The following is a 23,347-nucleotide window of genomic DNA, read 5'->3' on the forward strand; positions in this document are numbered from 1 at the left end:
GCACTAAGTCCCAAACCCCTGCCTCCCCTCCTATATAATTTAGAATATGATATTTCGGTAATGATGGTTCTTCTTAGTGAGTTTGTACTGCAGGAAAACCTGCATGCATTTGATGTCGAATGAGTAAACGCAATGGGTTACATACAGAGGCATTCACCAGAGAGTGAATGTGATGTGATAATAAGTGTCTGCAATTCCGAAATAAAAATCCACTAGTTTAAGTCAAAATCGATGTTTAAGGGATCAGTTTTCATATCCAGTCTCTGTGCTCTGGGTGAAAGAAGTGACATTGTTGCCCGAAGGTTCAGGAGCGCAACTGCCTGTCTTATTCTTGTTTCCTTCATTGATTTTTCTGAAGTGACACAGGATGGAATCAGAGTTAAGGCTGTCACCAGCTGTGATCGTGTGTAGTTATCACAGCGGATCAGTTTTTGAGCAAGACACTGTCGCCTAACCTTTCACCCGTCTCTCGGGATAAGCGCGTCAGCTAAAAGCGTTAAATATGGACGCACAAAGCCTCTGTGAAGAATCGGAGGGAGGGATTAAAATCTGCTGCGCTGGGATGTTAAAACTGCATCTGCCCTGAATCCTCATCGCCAGCTGCCCGCCGCCCATGGCCAGCGCAGAATATCATGGAACAACTGCACAGATGCACCCCGACCAGTCTGCTAAAAATAACATTTTCCTTTAAGATGATGTAAGACATTACTTCACGGGAAGATATTTTTTTTCTCTCTCTCTGTGACACAGCTCGGAGCAGCATTATCTTAAACCCTTCTGCCGTTTGGAGAGATGGGAGCGCACAGGAGTCCCGCTTTCATCCTCTTCTCTGTGAGCAACCTTGGAGCTTGTTTCAGCATCCCAGCAGTCAAGAGCGACGCTCAGTAGTAGAATTTCACACGCGTTCACATTGGTTTTTTAAATTTTATTTAATTTTTTTTCAAAGATCTTAGACTTATGTGGTTGAATTAAAAGCCAGGCGCAAAAAGCTTCCCACAGAAAACTTGAGCAGAAATGTTTTCACTCTTCTTTTTATGGTAGGAAGTGTCAGAGTCAAGCGAGGATTACAGCCCACTTCTTTGAAGTCAAACTAACGACCCATCTCAGTGGATGTGTGTAACATGATGCTGGTGATCATCGATTCGGTTAAAAAGGGATGCGCAATGGACAGGCACATTTACGCATGAGGTTAAAGACGATATTGTAGACACACCTTCGGATTGTTCTGTCATGAGACAGTGGATGCGAGCACTGCAGCTCGAACGCTTCTGCTCTGAGCGCGCCGGCACCATGCAGCTGCACCGCACATGCTGAACTTCTGGGACGTTTGCGCTTCGTGATCGCGACTCGGATTTTGAGCAGAAGCTGGAAAGAAGATGGCATTGAGCGAAAACTGCAAAACGCAACCTGCTAAAGAGCAGGGATCGGTGCAAAACCCTCCAACGGACGTTATTGAGCTAAACGTGGGTGGGCAGGTATATTACACTCGTTATGCCACATTGACAAGCTTTCCAAATTCCTTACTTGGGAAGCTATTCTCAAACAAGAAGGGATCTTCAAATGACTTGTCCCGGGATCTCAGGGGACGCTATTTTATTGACAGAGATGGGTTTTTGTTTCGATATGTGCTGGATTACCTCAGAGACAAGCAGGTTGTCCTCCCGGACCACTTCCCAGAGAGAGGAAGGTTGAAAAGAGAAGCAGAATACTTCCAGCTGCCAGAATTTTCGAAACTTTTGTCTGCAGAGGAGTCAAAACTCTTTCCAGATGACTCGTATTACAGTGATTTCGACGATGTGTCTCAAGGGAGTGACCAGAGGTTTTACCCCTCTTATTCTTTGGACAGGAGGTATGGCTACATCACGGTTACGTTTAGGGGCGCTTGCGCCGCGGGAGGCAGAGAAAGTCACAGTGATCCCAAGGCCAAAAAGTTACCAAGAATCTTCATCAGCAGCAGGATTGGTTTAGCGAAAGAGGTGTTTGGAGACGCCCTGAACGAGAACAGGGACACTGACAGACCCCCGGACCGATACACCTGCAGGTTTTACCTCAAGTTCAGACACCTGGAGAGGGCTTTCGACATGCTGTCAGAGTGCGGCTTTCACATTGTGGCCTGCAATACATCCATGACTGCGTCCTCCTTGGGTCATTACACGGATGACAGGATCTGGTCCAATTACGCGCAGTACGTCTTCTACCGTGAGTGAAGATTTTTTCCCACTTATTTTTTTTTTTTTACAAATGGTGTAGGAGGCTTTTAGACTTTCAGGAGTAACAATAATTCACACAACAACCAAGTCAAACACAAAGAACAGCAAATGTAAACTAGTGAAAGGAAAAATAAGAAAACACAAGTACCCCTCCCTCTTTCCATCCCATCTAAACCATGCCTTTCAGACAGGGCTGACTTCAGACTTATGTTGAGGGTCCGAGCTGAGAGGCATACTTGCCCACAGGCCCCCGAGGAGTTGAGTAACAATGCTGGAACACTTCAACCATACATGCGTCATGTGTAAACATGGTTTACTGCTCAGATTATGCCAGCCGTCGGGTTATGAATAATATAGCACAAGTGGGCAGCAAGACTGAAAAAAAGGAAGAAAAAAAAAACATGAACGCTCCCGCATGCTCTTGAATCAGCTGTACTTGGAAACAAGGGTCGTTCGCTTAATTAGCTGCAAATATGGCTCATTCCTTTGCAGAGGGGAGATTTGGGCCATATGGCCAATTATAAAGCACTTTGTTCATTATTCTGAAGAGCTCCCTTTAGAAAAGCTGAGGAGAGCCATAGGTTTGGGAGAAGTGGAGGTGCTGAGAAGAACATGACATATGGTTAGCTAATGATTGTCTAATATTGTCATTAATACAGGGTAATTATTGCGAGAGGTTTGCCTTGACCCCCAAATGCCCCTAGCCTCGTTGGATCTTCGGGAGCCACTCAACGGTCTTGAACACAGCATATGGTGTAGGTGTTCACCTCCTTCCTCATTAACAGACACCACCCTAGGACACAGTCATGGGGCAGTGGGAGGAGAACGAGAAGGTGGTACAGTACACTATCCATTATAAGAGGAAAGAAGCTGCATTAGTGTGAGGAGCGCAGAGGGGGGAGGCAAAAGAGAGAGGGAATGTAAGGAAGCAAGCTGAAAAGAAGTGAAGGCAAGCAGATGGAGGAGAGAGCGCCGAGGAGGAGGGATGGGAGAGTAAAAGTTGCATGAGACCTGGCCATGGGGAGAAAGAACTGAGGCAGAAAGAAGCAAGAGGGAGTGGGAGCAAAAATAGATTAAAGTAAGGATCAGACAGGAAAGTTCATCTAGAGTGAGGAAGCGGAAGAGGAGGGGGGTGGAATTAGAGGGTGACAAGACATGGAAGAAGTGGGAAAGACTGGCTTTTCATTAGCAGATAGCAGATGAGGTGAGGATGAAAAGAAACCAGTATATATTGCAAGCATGAGCAGACAGAGGTCTTGTCAGGATGATGGATAGATACATCAAAAGCAGACAGGCATGAGAGTTGCTGCTTCACAGAAGCACAGCCGCCCGAATCCACTTTCAAAACTAATACTGTAACCTGGTTCTGAATGTGGGACACTGGCTGGCCTAGAGCAGGTAAACCTGAACAAAGAATGCAAGTAGACAAATACACATCTTTCACAAGACAGCTGGCCTTAGTTGCTGTTTGTTGTCTCAAGCTTAATATTCCACTGCTTTCTTTTAAATCCCTTTATGCATTCAAGCACTGGCTTATATGGAGATGAAATTGTAGGGTTAGATGAGAGTGTAAAAAGAGTATTCGAGAGCAGTAAGCAAACTGTGAGACTTTCTTCCAGCCTGTCATGTCCTTACAACATCATCCATGTTTCTCTTCTTCCTAAATGCATCACTTTATTGTTCAGCTCTACTCACTCTTATCGTTGATATGTACAGCACTGAAAATGCTCACAGCAGATATTCACAATACTTTCCTTCGTGTTGTAATCCTGACTATCAAGGGGCTCATTCCCTCAGTTAAACTCCCAACTCTGAGTTACTGTCGCCCTCACTTGCCCTGTTAAAATCTTAATCTCTCTGCAGACTGGGGACAAACAATACTTGCAGCAAAAGGACACTCATCCAGCGGCCACGGCAGGAGCGTTTATCGTGATTAAAAGTTTGTGTATCTCGGCCAAAACAAAATATTCAAATAAAAGCAACAGGGGCTTGGTCACCCTATAAATGAACACTGAAAGAGTGAAACAAGTCAAAACAGACACCAAGATCATACGCGTTAACTGATCAGCGGCTGCTTTGGTCAGGAATCACGTTGTTTCAGTATCATGCACGTTAGGTCTGCCATTATGATGATATAGTCTATAATTAAGATAATATAAGAAGTCAAAATCTTGAGATGAAAAAATTCAAGACTTTGAGTCAGAAATCTATATGGGATATATCATACGAATGTCATGGCAATATTAAGCTTTAGTCAGGAAGACCGAGGGGAAAATTTGTTTGGTTGGTTTTTAACAACCCAGCAACTGTAAAAGGCCCATTTCTCCCATAAAGTGAACACTGCTGAAACACCAGTGACATTATCTGTTGTTCAGGCCGTTTTACGTCCCTATGGACTGGTAGGCTGTTGTCAAAGAAAGAAGCTCCTTTTCAAAAATCCATTTTACACCTCATGGATCACATGGACAAATTGAGAAAGACTTCTGGAGGAGAGCTTTATGGTCAGTTGAGACAAAGATTTAGTTGCTTGTCGACAATGATCTGAGGTCTGTTTGAATTAATAAATGTGAGACATTCAATCCCAAAATCACTGTTCTCACTGCTGGGCACAGTGGTGGTCACAACATCCTCTGGGCGTGTTTTGCTGCCAGTCTGTTAGATTGCCCAGTGGCTGAAATAAAGCAGAAGATAGACTAGTTCAGAAGTTCTTCATCATTAGCTCAAATGACCTGTTAGATAGCTGAAATTTGGGTACAACTGGGTGTTACATCAGCAGAAAAACCTCAACGGGACAAAACCCCCATAACCTAAAAGCCGGGTGTGGAATGGATTTAGCAGTTTGACATAAAGCTTTTTCTAAGGTCCTGACTTCAACCTTATCAGAAATATGTACCTTACGTTGATTTGCAGACACCCAAGGTGACTTACAAGTGAGGAACACAAAAGAGGGGAAATGTGTGGTTTCTGATCTTACCCAAGGATCTTTAAAAATGCTGAGAGTGGAAGTCGGGTATCAAAACAACAACCTCCGAATTGAAAGACAGCTACTTTACCTCCCACTGCTGCATATGTCTACTTAAAAGTTGAGTTCATGGCAGGGAACCAAATATTGAAATGGAACTCAATCAACTCTGCCAAGAAGAGTGCTCAAATATTCAACTTGTATCTATTAACCATTTTCGTTGAGCATCCAATCTCCCCTAGAAGAACAGCAACTGAAACAGCTGAAAAACCGATATTGCTATGACATTAACACACCAGTATACACCTGTCACGAACCAGTATGTATGTGAATTCAGTTTGTGAAAATTCAAGAGTCAGGAGTAAGAATTAAAAGGCAAAAAAAAAAAAAATTCAAAGATTTTAAAGGCAAATTTACACAATTACATAGTTAGAATTATTTTATAGTTCAAACTGTAAAAAAAGATTTTTAATAGTGAGACAGTAAAATGATCAATGAGAGCATATTATAAATATTGACTTAAAGAACACTAAAAACATCCCCAACAATTACATTCTTATTCATTTCATGCTTTATCTGACAGAAGTGCTTTTGTCTAAGATATCCTGTTGAGTTGTCTGTCAAGCAGGAATCCAAAATGTATAACATGATGTTTAAAACTTTATCAGCAGGCAGTGAAAATGTTATAGCTGTAGAGATGAACAATTGCAACCTTCCAGCTGCTGCTTAGGTCTGGTCTCCCTATTGTTCATTATCTCTGGGGATAGACTTAGCTCAATTAAATGCAGTCTGAGAACTCGTCATTTTCCCTGCCTCAATACAAGAGACAAGACTGTGACTGTAACCTATTTTCAAGACCGTTTGAAACTGTAACTCATATTGTACAGCTGGAGAACTTCAACTCGGTTCATTGGTTTACAGCTAGCTGTCATCTTAGATAAAATAACATCATGATATGCTTTGAACTTACAGCTTTCACATCACAGCAGCATAGGAAATCAACATTGAGCACTGGGACTTGAAACACCGGAGGCAACGTCATTTCTCCCACTCCCACACAGAGCCAGTGCCCTGTGAAAATGGGAGACATGTACAGTAAAGACAGAGAATGATTGCACATTTCAGGTGTGTCTGTTAATATCACTGTGCAGCCTTCATTTTGGCTGGAAATGATTTGATCTGTGGCCATAATAGCTACTGAACAATGGCCACAAAGCAGAATGGAGAGACAAGGAAAGTAATCAATTGCTCGGGTGTAATGGAGGCCGAGATTGAGCCGTCGCCGAGCACCCCCAGAGCCTAGTTGGAGTCTGAATTGGCAGTACCTACAAGAAATGGATGGGTTTTTCATGAATAACTCATTCATGTCTATAAGAGCACCTGGGCAGAAAAATGGTTGGAAGTGAGGAAAGGTGCATGTGCATGTGCCAATTTCTTCCTCGTACTGGTCGCAGGACTTTTGTGCGCGACTTCAGTCTGAGTAGACAATCTGGTCCTACTTGGGAGAAACTCTTATAAGAAAAATAGTTTTTAGAATTGACATATTTTTGAAGCAGCACTTTCTGGATCTTTGTTGTATAGCAAAGCTTTCAAGGTAACAATTTATATGACTTAGTTTTACTATGGAAACATATGCATACATGGATTAAAATGCATGATCTCCTCTTTGTCAAAATTGCTTCTTATAGTGCAATAACATATTAAAAGTTACTGCATAAGATTAAATAAATCCCATTTCCTTCAAGAGATATCTGACACTAAACATCTCACACTTTCTTTGCATGCTTATTGGTTGTCCTCCAATACAAAATGTTCAACAATTCACTCTTTAACTGCTGACTCATTAATAAGATTGTATTTTGAAACTTAATATAGATTTTTTTATTGTGGAATTTTTTAAATTTCACATCAAGATTATGAAAACTTATTGTAGGATAAGAATGTGAACATAAAACTCCTGACTATTCTTTTGAAACACACACATTTAGATAATGGGGAGTGTATGGCCACTAATTAAACTCCGCAAGTTATTTGTGCCCCTGGTTCAGCTATTTCTGCACCGTGAAGCCGCTGGAGAACAGGTATTACAGTTCTTCCTGGGGTCTAACATCTAACACCTTAATGATCCCTTCAAACACTTAATGGCTACTTGGATGTGAATTTCGTCACACTGCCGGCAGCTGAGTGTTCTCTGTAGGCAGGGGGATTCCCTGTGTTGGTATGCAGGATGTGACCTTTGTAGATGATGACTTTTTCTTTTCTTTTTTTTTCAATAGTTCATGAAATTATGTGAATACGTTGTAGAGTTTATAGTTTGTCCCTAAGAATAAATAGACTATTTGGTGCTTGCACTTACTAAGACGTTTCTCTTTCACAACGTAACAAGGGATCAGATTGGCTGCTCCTCTTTACCTCTTCTCTCCATCATTTAGATGATGACAATACCTATTTAGATATCTCAGACACTTTTCCTTCTCTCAGCTCCAATTTGCCTAATCAGGACTTGTGTAGAGGAAATGTGTGGCTCTGGGTCAAGGGAGAGGCTGATATGGACATTTCAATCTGCCTGCATTGCTTGTTCATCTCTCTGCCAGGGTGACACTCAGCGGACAGCCACCCTCTGACTCGGGAGAGGACAGCACCCGCATGTCATTAAAAATCAGCCAGTGAAGCTGTCACTCTTGTCATGTAGAGCAGCTAATGTGAGCCAGGCCTGTCTATGAGAGTCTATATGCTTTGTAACCTTGAATTTGGGTCGTGTAATGCTTATTGAGAATCCACATGTTACTGTAACATATTTTTCTCTGGGTATTTCTCATCAATTCTCCCAATGAGAGGTGTTTCAGGAGAGCAGGTCTGGGTGAAGTAAATCACTATTGACAAATTCAAATACATGCAGATGTTATAGGCATTATTCTACACAAGAGAATGGCCATCAGATAGGCCAGAAAGAAACTGCTGAAGTGATAATTTTGCAGCAAATAAGGCTATCTTGGATTCCCCTCTTTCCATAAGGACAGTCACTGCCTTTGCAAGACAAGCCCTTTTTCTGCTGCAAGGACAAACTGGCCTAATTTGCGAGCTAACAAGCATGCAAACTATGCTGCTCTTCAGGCATCGGAAGACTAAAAAATATTTGCGTAACTGGATATGAGACCTTGACAATATGATTGTCAATGATAAGAACATCTCCACTTTCTTCATATACGTATGTGCACAATTAACCTGCTTTTACCTTTGATACACATAGATTTTCTTTTGCTAAAAATAAAGGCTAAAGGATTCAGGTGATTCTCCCTGTTTTGTTTGTTTCACAACCGAAGTCTTTCCCCCGAAAATGTTATTGCACCTGAGCCATGCAGCACCTGAATAGCTTCAAGATGCCGAGTCTCGCAGGGTTTGTCTGTGTTTGGGCAAATAACAGACAGTAATGAAAGTGAATAAAGCCACGTCAGAAATTCAAGTCTCTTTATTTATCAGATTGAGACAACTTGAATGTAAAATGTTGATTTGATTTCAAATGTGGTTTTTTCATTTTGATTGAGGACACTGTATACAATGCTGCTGAAGTTAAAATTTGAAAAGAAGTCTGCTTTGGGTCATGGGAGTCTGAATTCAAAATCAAACGCTTGCTTTTTGCTGCTCAACATCCAGCGCATGATTGTGCAGAACCTTTCTGACATTACATGACTGAAGCTCAACCTCAGATGCCTTTGATGAGATCATTTATGAGCAAAGGAATAACATTTTTTAAATTGAAATAAAAACAATCATATTGGGCAAAAAAAACTCCTGACATTTCACGTCTGGTTTTATAAGAGAACTCTGCCTTCAGTCCCCATCGTGTCCTACTTTTCTGCCTTCTAAAGCCTTTCAAATCTACACGCAATAGACTCTCCACGAAACTTATCATTTTCAGGCACGAGAACAAACCTCTGTCGTTGGAGGGAGTTTGTGGATGCTTGCATGCCTCCATGCAGAACTCAACTCCATCTCTCTGTTACTCATGAGTAGTGCAGACATAGCCTAAGTCTGGTCTGAAGATTTTTAATGTGGTTGGAATATGATCTCTCCGGCAGGCTGTATAGAGCAGAGAAAAACACATTACAATCAATAGCTTCCCTGAAAAGATACTAAAGTGTATTATACACACCCACTTGTTTAAATGTAGCAGAGAATGACTGTGCATCCTGGCTGGGCTCTCAGAGTTTTCTCCAGTCTTGGACTTGAAGGCGACATCAAATCAGACACATCCCTATAGATTTTATTTAACATTTATCATATAAATTACATTTTACATGTAAAGGAACACGTTTTGGCATCTTGCCTGGTTACTCTAAGTACAGTAACACTTTCTTTGTGAGTGATCCCATCCTGTAACCTCTTTGAGTCCTTGTTTGGTGGATTTTCCTTCGGCAAAGCGCTCCCAGTTCACTGCCCTTCAGAGGCCTGTCCACAGATTTTTGATGGTGTTTATGTCAGAGCACTGTGAGGGACTGTGTCAGCTTGTCCCTCTTGAGTCCATTGTATATTTTGAGTGTGTGTGTTTAGCATCATTATCCTTTTGTAGCTGCAGAAGCAATCCTCTTTTCATCCTCAGCTCTTTTATAGTGTGGTTTTGATAAAAAAAACAAGGTTTGCTTTCTAACAGCGTTGAATCGAGTCCATTCTTCTCTACTAGTTAAATATTCAGAAATCAACATTTTTTTTGTCTATATTTGCCAATGAATCATTACATTATAAACCAAGGAACCTGAAAATGCTTTTATATATTCTTGTAACCTTCTCCTGCTCTGTGGGAATCAACATTTCCAGAATACTAGGCAGCTGCTTAGACAATCTGGTTGCAGCTGATTGTTGTAAAATAGTTAGAGAAGTCAGAGCATTTTTTAAAAGTTTGATATATGCATCACCTGGTTTTTCCTACAACCAAATAGCTAACAGCCCTAATAAGCAGATGAAGGCATGAGATTTTGGTGAAAATGACTGATCTTGAGGAACCGAAACTTAAACTAATATGTTGCTCACTTCCTCTATTTTTCATCTGAACTTGCACAAAACAAAATAACACGCATACTCACACTCTTTCATGATGAAGTGTTGTATAAAACAAATTGAAAACTCAGGTACTTCTCAGGCAGTCAGTTGCTTTAAGATAATTCATTCTCCTGAGTGGCCTGAATTTTGTGTTGCTATTACTGGGTGTTGGCTAGCTTCCTAATCGTGTCAACCCTCTGGACTACAGCATCCATCCACTTAGAAACAATGTTCAGCCTCCTCCTCTTGATCCTGCCCACTAAAGCGCATACATCCATTTTCCTGGTGCAGCCCCGTCTGCTGGATGCAGCGAGATTCATTTTCTGCGGAGGGAAATTGGTGTGCTGATTGGCCTCTTTACTCATGGATTAGCCATTAAAAAGCTGTTAGCCACTCTCACAGTATCAGCTCAATGCAATCATTGCACCAGAGATAAGGTCATTATTACAGTCTGTGCAAAGAGGTTAAAATCCCTGTTGAACTCTGTTCAGTTTAAATTGGCGCATGTGCTGGAGGGAGGCAATGGGCAAATCATCGGTTCCCATGAGATATCCCTGCTATTGAGTCTGTAATATCACATTAGAGAAAACCATTTGGAGGTTTTTAGAGTCTGTGTCCATCATTTTATTTCTCCTATGCTGCTGTTTACATACAGCGAGCTCAGCCATCTTCAACAACGCACATCCCTACCTGTTAGCAGCTCTAAATGAGATCAGAGATCATAGTTATTTTTGGACCCGATAGAGAGCATCTGTGTCTTTACTTGAACACTTCACAAGCCAGCAGGCAGTACTGTACAGTAATTCTCCTCCATAATTAGCTGTGTAGGAGGAAGTGAGATGAGACATGAAGAAGGTGCATGGTGAGAGAAAAAGATTGCTAAAATCTGCTGCTAGTAGGTGCTTGTCCAAACTTCAGTACAACAAATCGGGATACATCTGAAGCATGAACATACATGCATCCACTCAACTATTCTCTCACCAGCCAAGGTAAATAAAGCTTTTCTCTTCCAGCCTTTTCTTCCTAGTTGCCTCCCTGAACGGTACAAAAACATACAAACACATTTTCTGGCTAACTGACAGAGTGATACAAAACACAAAAGCAATACACTGCTGTCTTGGGAATCAGGTTACAGGTCTAATTAGAAACTGCAACAGCAAAGCAGATTGCTTTGAGTCTGAGACAAGCTTAGTCTTGGGAAATGGGAAAGGTCTTTCAGCAAGCTGCACTGAGCAGCACTGAGCTCTGGGGTTCTCCTTATCAAAAGAAGCAATATGCACAGCCCACCAATTCTTTTGGATTGGTAATTAAATGTCAAAAAAATTCACATGTTCTACAGATCAGACCCTTAAATACCTATACAAGGAGTCCATCAGATGTTGGATACATTTTTCTTACATGACATTGAACCCACCGTGGATGCATTTGTCAGCATTTTCCTGAGCACTAGAGCTGTTTCTTTGGATTAATGCAGAAATCTATCACTATAAAGACGGCTGGGACATAATATGTTAAAGATTTTCTGCATGAAAGTGCTGTAATTGAAAACTTGTCACATGTGGTCAAAACAACTGACAAATTTGTTTGTATGTGTTTTTTCAAGGTGGGCCCTCTCGCTGGTCATCCTCTCACTGTGACTGCTGCTGCAAGAGCCACAAAAGTGAGCGCGAGGGAGAGAGCGGCACATCCTTCAATGACCTCTCCACTTCCTGCTCTGAGACCCAGTCAGAGGCTAGCTCCCCTCAAGGAACCGTGATCTGTGGCCCTGTGAGCCGACAGTCCAACATCCAGTCTTTGGACCGTCCTGTGCCTAAAGGGTCAGGCCACATGCTGCAGCAGGCAGAGATGCGCCGCAAGACAGACATGCTCCGCGTGAGAACCTTCGGCATGCGGGAACGAGAGGCCGCAAAGAGGAAAGCAAACAAGGAGAAGATGACTCCAGAACAGGAGCTGGAGAAATGTATCCAGGAATTCCGGCGTATTAGGATTCCTGATCGCTTTCCGGAGAGGAAGTACATGTGGCAATCAGAGCTCCTACGAAAGTACCGTCTCTGAACATTAGCGTGAGGAAGACAAAGGAAAAAGGAAAGAATGAGAGATGCTACTGTTGTATCATGTCACCCTCAGTAAAGATAATTAAACTGCACAGGCAATACACTGCACCCTCTATGACACATACTGTACCGGAGAAAAATACTGTCCTGCCAGAATGAATAACGAAACGCACTAAGTACAAAGCAGTGTGAGTTATTGATTTGTAAAGCTTGCGCAGAGTTGTGTACAATATGCACATGTGTAAATCAGGCTGAGGCTTACATCAAACTTGCTGTTCTCCCTTTTGAGAGCATGCATACTACAGGTTCTAACTTTACTGACAACAAAGCAACCTCAGGGGAAACATCATTGAAGTTCACCAACCTATCACATACTGTATGTGCAGTCGCCCACAATAGCTGTTTTTAAAATGGATGTACCCAGATGGAGCTGTGTGTTAGCAACAGAATATCACTATTCTTCACCGATAACACGTATACGTTAAGTACGCTTTGGTAACACCACTGCATGTCATTTCACCCTTAGCATAATTATGCAATATCGGACAAAATTTCAATTCACTGCTGTCAGTTGGGTAAATATGGTGTTATGAGGGGGACTACTGTTTTGAGGGGAGCACTGCCTAGATCTGTTTGCCATGGTAGAATTTTTTTGTCATTATGTGTTGGTTAGACAATTTTGTGTAGGTAGAGTATATAATGCGAATGAATATCGATCTAATCCATGACTGTATGTGTGCAAAAAAAGTAAATAAATGGGTTAGAATTCTATTAATAAAGTGGACCTTCTTGTGACATTTAAAACTAACCTCGTAAGCATCTCTGTAACGCAGGAACTTGGGGCATGAGTCACGTGAACCGAGAATCTGGTAAAGCTCTCTCTTTCAGTCTTTCCAACATTATTATTTTGTGGTAACCTCTTAACCGCTCAAGTCACATCGATAACAATACAATTAATAACGCTGACAAAACATGGAAGCTGTTTAGCGAGCGCTCTTTTCTTTTTAGATTGGAACTCAAACAAGCTGCACTGACAGAACAATAATCTTGCTATTCAGCTTAATGTGAGGTGATGAACAGTTATTCTCTTTTTCCCTACACAGTTCACAGTTCCCTTTGAACAAAAAACTTCTTTTTCCTACAGTGTGATGTATTACTTAACATGACGGAATGATCTGTGTTTTGGTATAACAGTAGTATTTGACATCCTGTAAAGAGAACAGGTTTTGATCTCTACATGGCACTGTTCTGTGTTCTGCCAAATGAGCCAGTAATCTCCAATTTGTTTCCCAGAAGCTTCAGCCGGTTTCATCATATATTCAGAAGCAAGTTGAACATTTGAGTTCCGGGTTGTTTGGACTGCTGCATTAAACTAGGTGATGTGTGCGTAGTGCTGTAGAAAAAGCAGTTCTCTGAAAGGTTGGGTCTTATTTTCCCAAGTCTTAAAAACAATCAAAAGTATGCGTGTCATGCTAACTAGCTTTCTGCTGTAACCTAATGACACTTCAAAAACCAGTATGTCGGTAGCTCTCTATGTTTTGTGGGGTTACATGTTTTTTGTAGGTTGTTCTCCTCCCCAAAACATAGCCATGTGATGTATGTGCATGTCGGCAGATACAGCCAGTAATTAAGTTGCTTGTGGGAGCAACTGTATGTGCAGGATAAAAAGGGCCCCCATGTTGTCCATTTCACTTTGTGAAATATATTTTAGCTCTTATCTTGATCCAAGAGTTGATACAGGCCAACCAGGAAATGACAAACGTTTCTTTGTAATTTGTTGTGTTTACATGAAATCATGGCAACTTGTAAAATGGCATCTATGACGGCGACAGTCACTTTGTAAAAAGAATGTATTTTAGCTCAAACCATGATTGTTTTCTAAATGTAAATTGTTAAAAGCGCAGCATTTAACTGCACCGTCTACCGATCCATCCTTGCTCCTTTTGACATTGTGGCTTGTTAAACAATATACTTGACAGTAATGTCAGCTTTGATGTGGAAATAATTATATGAGGAGCATTTCCCTTGTGCCGCTTGTAGGGACATTAGTTGAAGGAACAGAATTAAGAGCAGTATTAATAGGCAACTGTAAACATTGCCTTGTAAAACTCAAGAGAGGCAAGAAATCTTGACCAATAGAACAAAAACAATCTATAAAAGAACAAGTAAAGAAAAGCTGGAAGAAAAACTCAACACTCAAAGACAAACAAAAAAATTCTATATCAGTTTCCTTGGTGTCTTGGTTTTGTCTCAGATTGACTCGATGGTCAGAGCCCGATCGAGACCAAAAATATCATAACTTGCACTTCTGTCAGGAGATGGCTTTCTAGGAATCCTGTTGTATTTTTGGGGTTGTTGTCATGCTGCATAATGACTTTGAGACCAATCGGGTACAATGTGATGTGCAAGAATCTGCTGGTGCTTCTCAGCTTTGGGAGGACAACTAGTTCTCCTCTGTTCTAAGAAAAGAACATCTACATTTGCACATCTGCAAGGCCCACTTTATTCACTTTTACCTTTATTCTTTTACTATTCTCCTGCCCTTCTGCTGTGAAATGTCCTCTATGAGATTCAAATATCGTAATTTTCAGCTCATTAGTCCAAAGCACCTGCTGACACTTTTCAGAACTGTAGTTTAGCGGACGGCACTACTGAACATTTGTGTATTTTGTCTGCTGTATGTAGTTTGCTTGACTGTCCCCTGTGTTTTCAGTCAGTCTTGTTTCTTTGTGCTTCTGCAGAAGCACATCTGGAAGAACCTGCCTGCTATGAAATCTCAGTGAGGGAACTTAATGTAGGCTGATGATTATGTTGTCATGCTTTCTCTTGTCATGGATAAAATCTAATCTTCACTTTCTGCATGTGTAACTCAATTCCATTTATCCTATTCAGCTATTTAAGATTCCATTAATTTTCTATACCCGCCTAATCCAGCTGTCGGGTCGCAGGGGTGCTGGAGCCTATCCCAGCAGTCATTAGGTGAGAGGCAGGGTACACCCTGGACAGGTCGCCAGTCCATCAGAGGGCTCTTTATGATTCACTGAGGGATTTTGTATGAGCCAACATCCTTTTTTTTAGTCCTGCACAGGGCTACAAGCTTTCACTATCCTCATTCCACATCTGTAAATATGTTTAAAAATATGAAAACAACATCTGAGGATGCTGACTTTGAGAAACATAATGTCATGTCTGCGGCTGATTACATGTCATCCTCATTTTGGTCAATTGCTAAAAAGTTAATATTCTCAGTAGAGCCATGAACGTGGAATGTCCTTTTGACAGTTCAATATTACCATATTTCTCAAGTTAGAAATGTGTCATATTCCATATACAGATGCTTGACTGAGCAGTAATTTAAACCAGGTTGCCTGCACCCATAGCCAGCCCACCCCTCACTTCATTGAAGAAGTGAAATGGATGTGCTTCATCCTCTTGAGAGAATCTCAAGGAAAGGAGAAGAGAACCATAGCACAGGGAGCACTATATTTAGCTTACAGATATCTGCAGTGCTCCCACATTACATCTGTAAGGAGCCCGGATCAGGCACTGTATTACTGCAACCCCAAAAACAGCTCGTGTGATGATAGATGAAGACCTGCTTCTCTCCTGGGGGCAACGAGTGTCCTCTAGCACAAGTTCCAAGGAAAAAGCTGTGTCAGGGCTCGGTCATTTTGTTCCATATACAGAAATGCATGTAACAATAACCCAATTATAAGAGTGAGACATTTAGTTTCTTCCCCCTGGTCCTCCACCTTTGTCAGCTGTTGCATATTGGCAAACTGAAAACAATGTCTGTCATGCATTAAAAAAAAAAAATTAAACAAAAAAAATCTCAGGGCAGACTGTTAATAGGCTTTCCAGAAACTCATAAAAATTGCATTTTACCTGACTAGCAAAGAATAAGATAGCAAAAAGCTGGAAGGACAGCGTAACGTGATGGATTTGTCAGGGATATTCAGGTCCTATTTCCTCCTCTACTCTCTGCACCTGGATGCGTATCTCTTCCTCTCAGCCACCATCCAACAGGAAAACAGCATGAAACCTCTCAGTTTGAAATCCAATCCTCCTTTCCCTCGTCTTTGAAAAATAGATCCGCTTTGAATGACATCTTGCCTCACACTCTCTGTATCCTAATACCTCAGCTGAAAATCAATTAATTTGTTTTTGCAAATCAAATATACACAACATCCTCGCACAGCCCGGCCTGGCATGGCCTTGTCCAGATGACTTTGCTGACCCATCCCACAGAAGCACCTGGACACATCGGTTTTACCACTCCACTTTCTTTTCAGATCAATAGCCTCAGATCCTGGCTTGGGCCCTGTAGTCTTTATAAGCAGTCGATAACTGACATCCTCTTCAAGGATGGAGAGTGACATTAAATCTTCAATCCAAAAGCATTGCTGCCACCTCTCACTGCCCTCAATTATTTGGCAGGGTTGCCTGCAGGTCTTGCATTGCACACAGAAGCTTTCTTTAGCGTGAGACACGTCTGACAGCATGGTTACAGCCCTTGTATTAGGAAATTACTGTAAAGCCTGCAAGTGGGGATTCAAGAGAGGGAAAATTGCCCCGATTATCTGATATTAAGCTACTAGAAAAGACTGTTATTCAGACGTGAAATAATAGAAGCGTGATGTAAAACCAGGCAAACAGGATTTCATTTTTCATGCCATGACTATAAGGATTAGGCTGCGCATTTCACGAGGTTTGGAAGAGATTGTAAATCACTTTTCTGTTGCGTTGCAAATCCAAGGTAATGAATGATGGAATTAGTGCAACACGGAGAATGTCTTGAACTATTCATGAAAGCAGGTAGAGGATCATTTCTGACAAACTTGACATCTGGAATAGTGAGATGAATTATGCACTTTATCTCCTTTTGAAAGATTCACTGAGAGAGGTCTTGTTCTGTGCAGCACATTTCCATAAATATCAAGGACTAACGTGTCTTTCTGCTCACTCATCTGATTTTAGATGACTGACATCTCAGAAGTTTTAGAAGTTCTCGGGAAGTGGGATGAAATGTTTCCTTACAACTGGTATTGTTTTTACAGAGGTTCATTTCTCCATCTTTTGCATATTTCTCCATCGCAATGCCCGGAAAAGGGAATTCCCAAGCTTATGCCATAGAGTAGTGTGAACTTTCATGATAACAAGGCAGATGATGATCAGATGCTTCTGTTCTCTCTGGAAATCTTGCAGCTGTTCAAACTGATGTGCCCAGCAGAAATATTATCAATTATTTTCTTGAAAGAGATAGCTCAGTCCCTGCAAACTGTTTATTTTCTTTTATCGCCACTCTGGGGTTCTGTTTTCCTACCCATGACATTCCATTTATTATTGTACAGAAAAATAAATGTACTTGATTTTTTTTTTAATGCTAACATGGTCCATTGTCCTTTTCAAGCTCCAATGCTCTGTGAGATGTGATGGTAAACCTACACACAGTGTGGACATTCACAGGTAACCAACAGGGACATAATTAAAGAAATGGGAGCCAATTTACAGCTTTGGAGAACATTTGGAGTCTCAGTCTGGCCTGATTCTGCCAAATCAAATTTATGGAAACACCAATTGAGTTTCATATGGATCCAGGCAAGGGAGGGACTAAAATAAGGTGGGTGCTATCATTATAGCCTGGTCTCGCAAGAAAATGTGTTATAGAAACGTTAGCCGCATGTCCAAGATCACATGTGCCACAATAAAGATCCAGAAAAAATGAGATGGTAAATTTGGTAAAATTTTTCCCTTGCCTGTTTCCTGAAAAAGCAGACATATAACACTTAATGTATTCGCATGTTCTACAGATAACTGAAATTATTACAAAGCAAAATGTGGGCATGTTAGAATTTTTGACATTCAGACACAGGCATATAACAATGTTGTAGCACAGAAAGAGTCATAATTCAACAACTTTTGAACCTTTTGTTTTTTATTCTATAGGTCAATGTAGTCATTAAACACTCAAATGTGAGACTGCATTTCTATAAATCCCAGTAGAACACTGTACTGTTACTATTTTTCAAGTGCAAAATAGAACGTCCCTGCTGGAATGCAAAGGTGGAAAGGTGAAGGCACAAACGCACCACCTTTGCTCTTTGAGTGTGTGAATGAAAGACCAGAACTACAAACCACTTTGAGGTTTAAAAGGTCCATTTACAGGAAGTGCAGTCTATGCATGCCTCACTCTGCTTTAGACTAATTCCCCCTTCACCATTATAGATTATTTCTGCAAGTAAAACACACATCCACATATTCATTTGCTACATGTTTTGCTTCTTGTTTTCTGACTTGAAACATTTCATTTTCAAAATCTTTGCAAGAAGAAACCAAAACTGATGGGTCACAACATGACACAAAAACACGCTTAATTTGATTTGTTATAAAAAAAAGAAATCTTCAATTGAAGTTTCTTTTTGTCCAGGTTTTGATGTGTGTCGTTAAGATCGCTGGTGCCACCACAGTACGGCGGGAATAGACTCTTTGCCCTAAAAAATTATATCCAAAAAAATGTCTTCGAGATGTCAATGTCTCTTTCTAAAAACAGCGTCGGTTTCCTTGGCAAAATAAACAGATCAGCAAAATCGTTTCTTTGGAACAACATTTTAGTGAAGAGATTATTCAAGTTAAGTGGGACTGACTCTGAGGAAAGGCTATTGATTTTTAATCCAGTTTCCTCTATACAATTGCAATGATGGCCAAATCATCCCTGAGTGAAATCGCAGAACTAAAGCACGTGAGGGAAGATGTTGTTTGAAGATACTTTAAAGACACAACATCTTTTTAAGTGTGGGTTGCATAAGTGCTCTCAGTTTGAAGAATCGGGATAGAATTCTGAGGGGAGAGTTAAAGGGGAAGGCCGGTACTTTTAAACCTAGACCTTATTTCTGGCATAAAATACATTTATTTACTCACAAGAAGAGTTTGGCGAAAGTCGCCGTCCTTAAGAAGCTATATAGATGAAGTCGTCCCAGTAGAGGTGTGTGTAGAAATCCCTCCGTTAGCTCTCCTATAGCCGCAAGTAGCCACATAACAGCACCTATGACCTAACAGAGCTATAGTACACGTTCGTTCATTCATTCATCTTAAAGTATTGGTGAAATAAAGACAGATAATGCCTTATTTAGAGGCTGCATCATCCCTGCCCTGTTCACTCCGTTATATGGATATACACCAATCATGAGTTTTCTAAATAGCTTCTGATGGACGCTGACTTTCGCCAAACTGTTCTCGGTGAGTAGATAAATGTATTTCATGCCAGAAATAAGGTCGAGGTTTAAAAATACCGGAGTTCCCCTTTAAAGTGAACAGACACTCAGAAGAGAGTCACATATGAGCACATTTTTGCGATAGATACTGTTTTCTCAATCAAATGCATCATTGCATGAAAAGTGACTGATCAGATGTGAATGACAACTACGAAAATCACAAACACTTCACAACTGGTCAATTTAGAGACACCAATAAACGTAACATGCATGTTTTTTTGGATAGTGGGAGGAAGCCAGAGAACTCAGAGAGCACCCATGCATACAGAGGAACCCTGTACCAGGAACTCTCCTGCTGTGAGGCAACGGTGCTAACCGCCACACCTCCGTGCAGCACTAAAATCAATATAATAATATCCTGGATGGTAAGATTTATTGCAAGAGTGGGAACTTTGAGTTTTCCGTTATTTATGAATTCACATTTCAAGGGAAGACGAGTGTCTTCTGACAGATTAGGCCTTTAAGCCTGCATGTGCACATGCACAAATGCATGGACACAGATATACTGCAGTGACAGGTGTCAGTCAATAGTGCTGACTTCAGCAGCCACTGAGTCCATGGTGAGTCTACTTTTGCTCTTCCTCGGCGTCCTGTCTCCTCCCTTAGCTCTTTGTTCTGGCGCCAGGATGGAGGTCCAACAATCTACACGTGATCATTCCCTTCTTCAGACATCCGCTGTCAGCATTACAGCTGTTATCTGTATTATCTGTGTGGCTCTACACAGGCTCGATTGTTTCATTCATCCCCTGTGGGATTGAGTCAGCCTCCTGCACTGCACAAAACATGGTTCCTGAGTCCAGCTGCAAAGCTCTTAATGAGGTAAAATATCCAGTGGTCCTTGGCGAAGGCCAACAGAGCAAAGAGCGATCAAAGTGGCTGCCTACTGAAGCTTACCTGGTCTCTCCCTGTATCGAATAATTCACTGGTGTGTGACGAATGAAAGAAAAAAACAAATGAAGAGGTACCACCTCACTGCTTTATGTTGAGGTCAGTCGAGTGATCTTGAAGCTCTGCAGCATTAGGGAAGGTGTACTGTTTTTTAAAGCCTCCCTTTTGGCAGATGTAAGAAGAAGGCTGATTTACAACTCAAGTGTCTTCCCCTTGTCATTTTCCCCCTCATTACCTTATCCCCTTCTCAAGGACTGCTCTGGTGAATATACAGGCTCAATTAAGGCATTCTGACCGGAAACACCATTGCTCATAAATCAACTTCAAGGGCTACTGATCAGCGTTGCTACTATACCACAGCGTGGAGCAGCAAACCGTGGTGTGTGCTGCAGGGCAGGGACTATTATAAATCAAAAGAGGACTGCAAGAGTGTATTGCACGGGATAAAGTACCATAGGACACTGAGTCATAAATCTTGAAAATAACCCCTGATTGTCTGCAAGGCGTGATATCAGACAACGAACACAGCAGGACGGGTAAACGATTACGATGTTACGGGAGAATAGACAAGGAATTACTTGTCTAAAATAAAGCCAGTATGTTAGGAATCATTAAATAATGATGAGAAGTTTTCATACTCTGAGTTGTATGATTGATTTTGCAGGATGTTACGAAACACTTATCGTTTTAACCAGATTTTGTGCTGTCAAAATGTGCTGTACTCAGCTCATGTGTCGGCTGATTAAATAATCAGTGGGGGTACATTGTCTTAATTCCTTCCAACATTTTCTCAGTGCAGCACAATTAAAATTGCATGCCCTAACTGTATCTTGAGGTGTTGTTGCTTTATAAAACATCCTCAAATAGCTTCAGAGCACTTTTTCTTATGTCTCTCCCTTTTTAGTATATAACAAGATAAAGACTTACTTGGCTGTTAATTTCTCTCATGCCGTTTAATGAGGGCCTGGGGAGAAGCCCCTCTCTGAATTAATTACAAAGCTACTGCAGTTTAAGGAAAATAATCTCACTATTTAAGTTGACTTTGGGGTGATGGAGAGGGTTCAGTTTTAATCAAAACAAATTCATGCCTTGTGTGAGCGCCGAACTGATAAAGCAAACAAAAAAAGAAATGAAAAGTTGGGGAATTGGTCTTTACGCAGAAAGTGCTAGATTCTCTGTAATTAAACATTTGGGCTTCATTTTTGAGCAAATTAATCATCAAGGCTGGGAGGTGACACTTATGTGGCATGCCAACCCTCAGCGAGGAAGATTCTCTCCCACTATTTCACTTTTTTTTGAGAAGGATCCAAACTATATTCACACGTAGTCTGTTGTTTTAAGGGATGAGACTTTCAGCCCTTTACAACAGAAGCCATTTATGCCAGATACATCCATTTTTAAGCAACACTCAAAAAATAACCACTTAAGTCACTCTCTTCTATCTCGTGCGTTCTCATTGTAACCTTCCATTGCAGGGCTGCAGGATGTGGTATTATGTGCTATTTCTACAAATTGGAGTCTATTATGCATGTAATGTCCCCCACTCATGTTGCCCATATAGCACCAGATTAATCTTTCCATGGATTAAACTTCGCACACAGATGGTGGACATGTTGCGTCCACATCAGCTGACCTGCTACAACTGCTCCATAGTTATCAACAGTGCACGACATAGATCCACTCAGATTACTTAAAGCACATCAGGCTTGACAGTGCACGTATACACTGTGCTCATGATTTTTTCGAGAGCTTCTTATTGTAGAAACTAGTCTGTCTCTGATGTCAGATAATAATTCTGAGGTCAAAATAACTATGGAAATTTTTAGTTCACATTGGATAAAAGGAAGTTAAGCTTGGAGAATAAAATTTTCAATCTGAGGTCACAAGCGTATCCTCGTTAGTTTATTGACTTATCTTCAAGCTTTATTTGGCATCTGGTCATTGGTTGCTGATCTAGTTGAAGCATTCATGTCCTCTAAAATTCATGATATTTCCATAAGCTGTGCTTTTATTGTGTATTTTATACACAAGCTTGTCCTCCACCCAAATACGACCCGATACAGCATTAGTTCATGCAGGCTGAAACGGCCTAAAATGACATCTGAAGAATATGCGACCTCTAGTGGTCATGATGGCAGCTGCATGTGAAGGTTAAAATGGAGTCCACGAAGGTGATGGTCACATTGTAAAAAGAATGCGTCTCAGACCTCACCATGATTGTTGTCAGACCAAGTGATGTTATCACCTAAACCAAAAAGAGACAAAAGTTGAGTTGAGACTCGTAGAACTGGCTGCAGGATCACACTCACAAGCATTTAGTTTGAAGGCCAGAGCAATGAAGGGGTAAACAGATTTTATGAAAAAAAGAAATACATAGTAACTGAAAAAATAATAAATAAATGAAGTAATAAACTAATCAAATAATTGAAAAGGAAGTTTTTTTCATGGGAAGCATTTACATAACTTTTGATGTGTGTTGTTAGTCTGTTTTTTTTTTGTTTTTATCCTCTCTGATTGTTAAGATTCTGTGTTATTCTGATGAATGATATTCTGTAGGACTGGATTTCCATTGAGTTTTATCTTTTCTTTTTTTTACATGTTTTGCATGTCTTTGTTACTTCCATTTAATTGAGAACCGTCAAAGATATAGTTTAGATTGGAAATGTAATGCAGGGTGCTCATATATTTAGTTCAGTTTGAATGCTCAGTACGGGATGGTTGAGTCTTACAGAAAAGATTTTCAATGATTTGAAAGATCTACCAGTTAAATTCAGCTCAAATCAGATTGCCTTCTGCAGCACCAGATCATCACATTATCCATGTTAAGGCACAAAGAGAAACTCAACCATTCTCTTTGAGCACATCTGGTGAGAATACAATGTGTTTTAAACCATTTCTCTTGACAGTATTACCTACATGGTATTG

At 40.9% G+C, this 23,347-nt stretch overlaps 2 protein-coding genes across 2 annotated transcripts in view; both read left to right on the forward strand.

Moving 5' to 3' along the window:
* Positions 1-23,347, forward strand: part of LOC140318196 (NEDD4 family-interacting protein 1-like) — a 111,179-nt gene that overhangs the window by 35,926 nt on the left and 51,906 nt on the right. The gene's annotated exons all lie outside the window — the stretch shown is intronic.
* Positions 623-13,015, forward strand: LOC140318637 (BTB/POZ domain-containing protein KCTD16-like). Its single transcript, XM_072396447.1, has 2 exons — positions 623-2,199; positions 11,813-13,015. The coding sequence occupies exons 1-2, from the start codon at positions 1,377-1,379 to the stop codon at positions 12,262-12,264; spliced, it is 1,275 nt and encodes a 424-aa protein (XP_072252548.1). The 5' UTR covers positions 623-1,376; the 3' UTR covers positions 12,265-13,015.

Source organism: Leuresthes tenuis, unplaced genomic scaffold (assembly GCF_036924035.1).
Source record: "Leuresthes tenuis unplaced genomic scaffold, fLeuTen1.0.hap1 SCAF_11, whole genome shotgun sequence".
NCBI classification, from domain to species: domain Eukaryota; kingdom Metazoa; phylum Chordata; class Actinopteri; order Atheriniformes; family Atherinopsidae; genus Leuresthes; species Leuresthes tenuis.

Excerpts from the sequence above, each read along its gene's own strand:
- LOC140318637 (XM_072396447.1), top strand. The coding sequence starts at position 1,377 with ATGGCATTGAGCGAAAACTGCAAAACGCAACCTGCTAAAGAGCAGGGA. Across the intron at positions 2,200-11,812 it reads CGCGCAGTACGTCTTCTACC|GTGGGCCCTCTCGCTGGTCA; the intron begins GTGAGTGAAGAT and ends TGTTTTTTCAAG.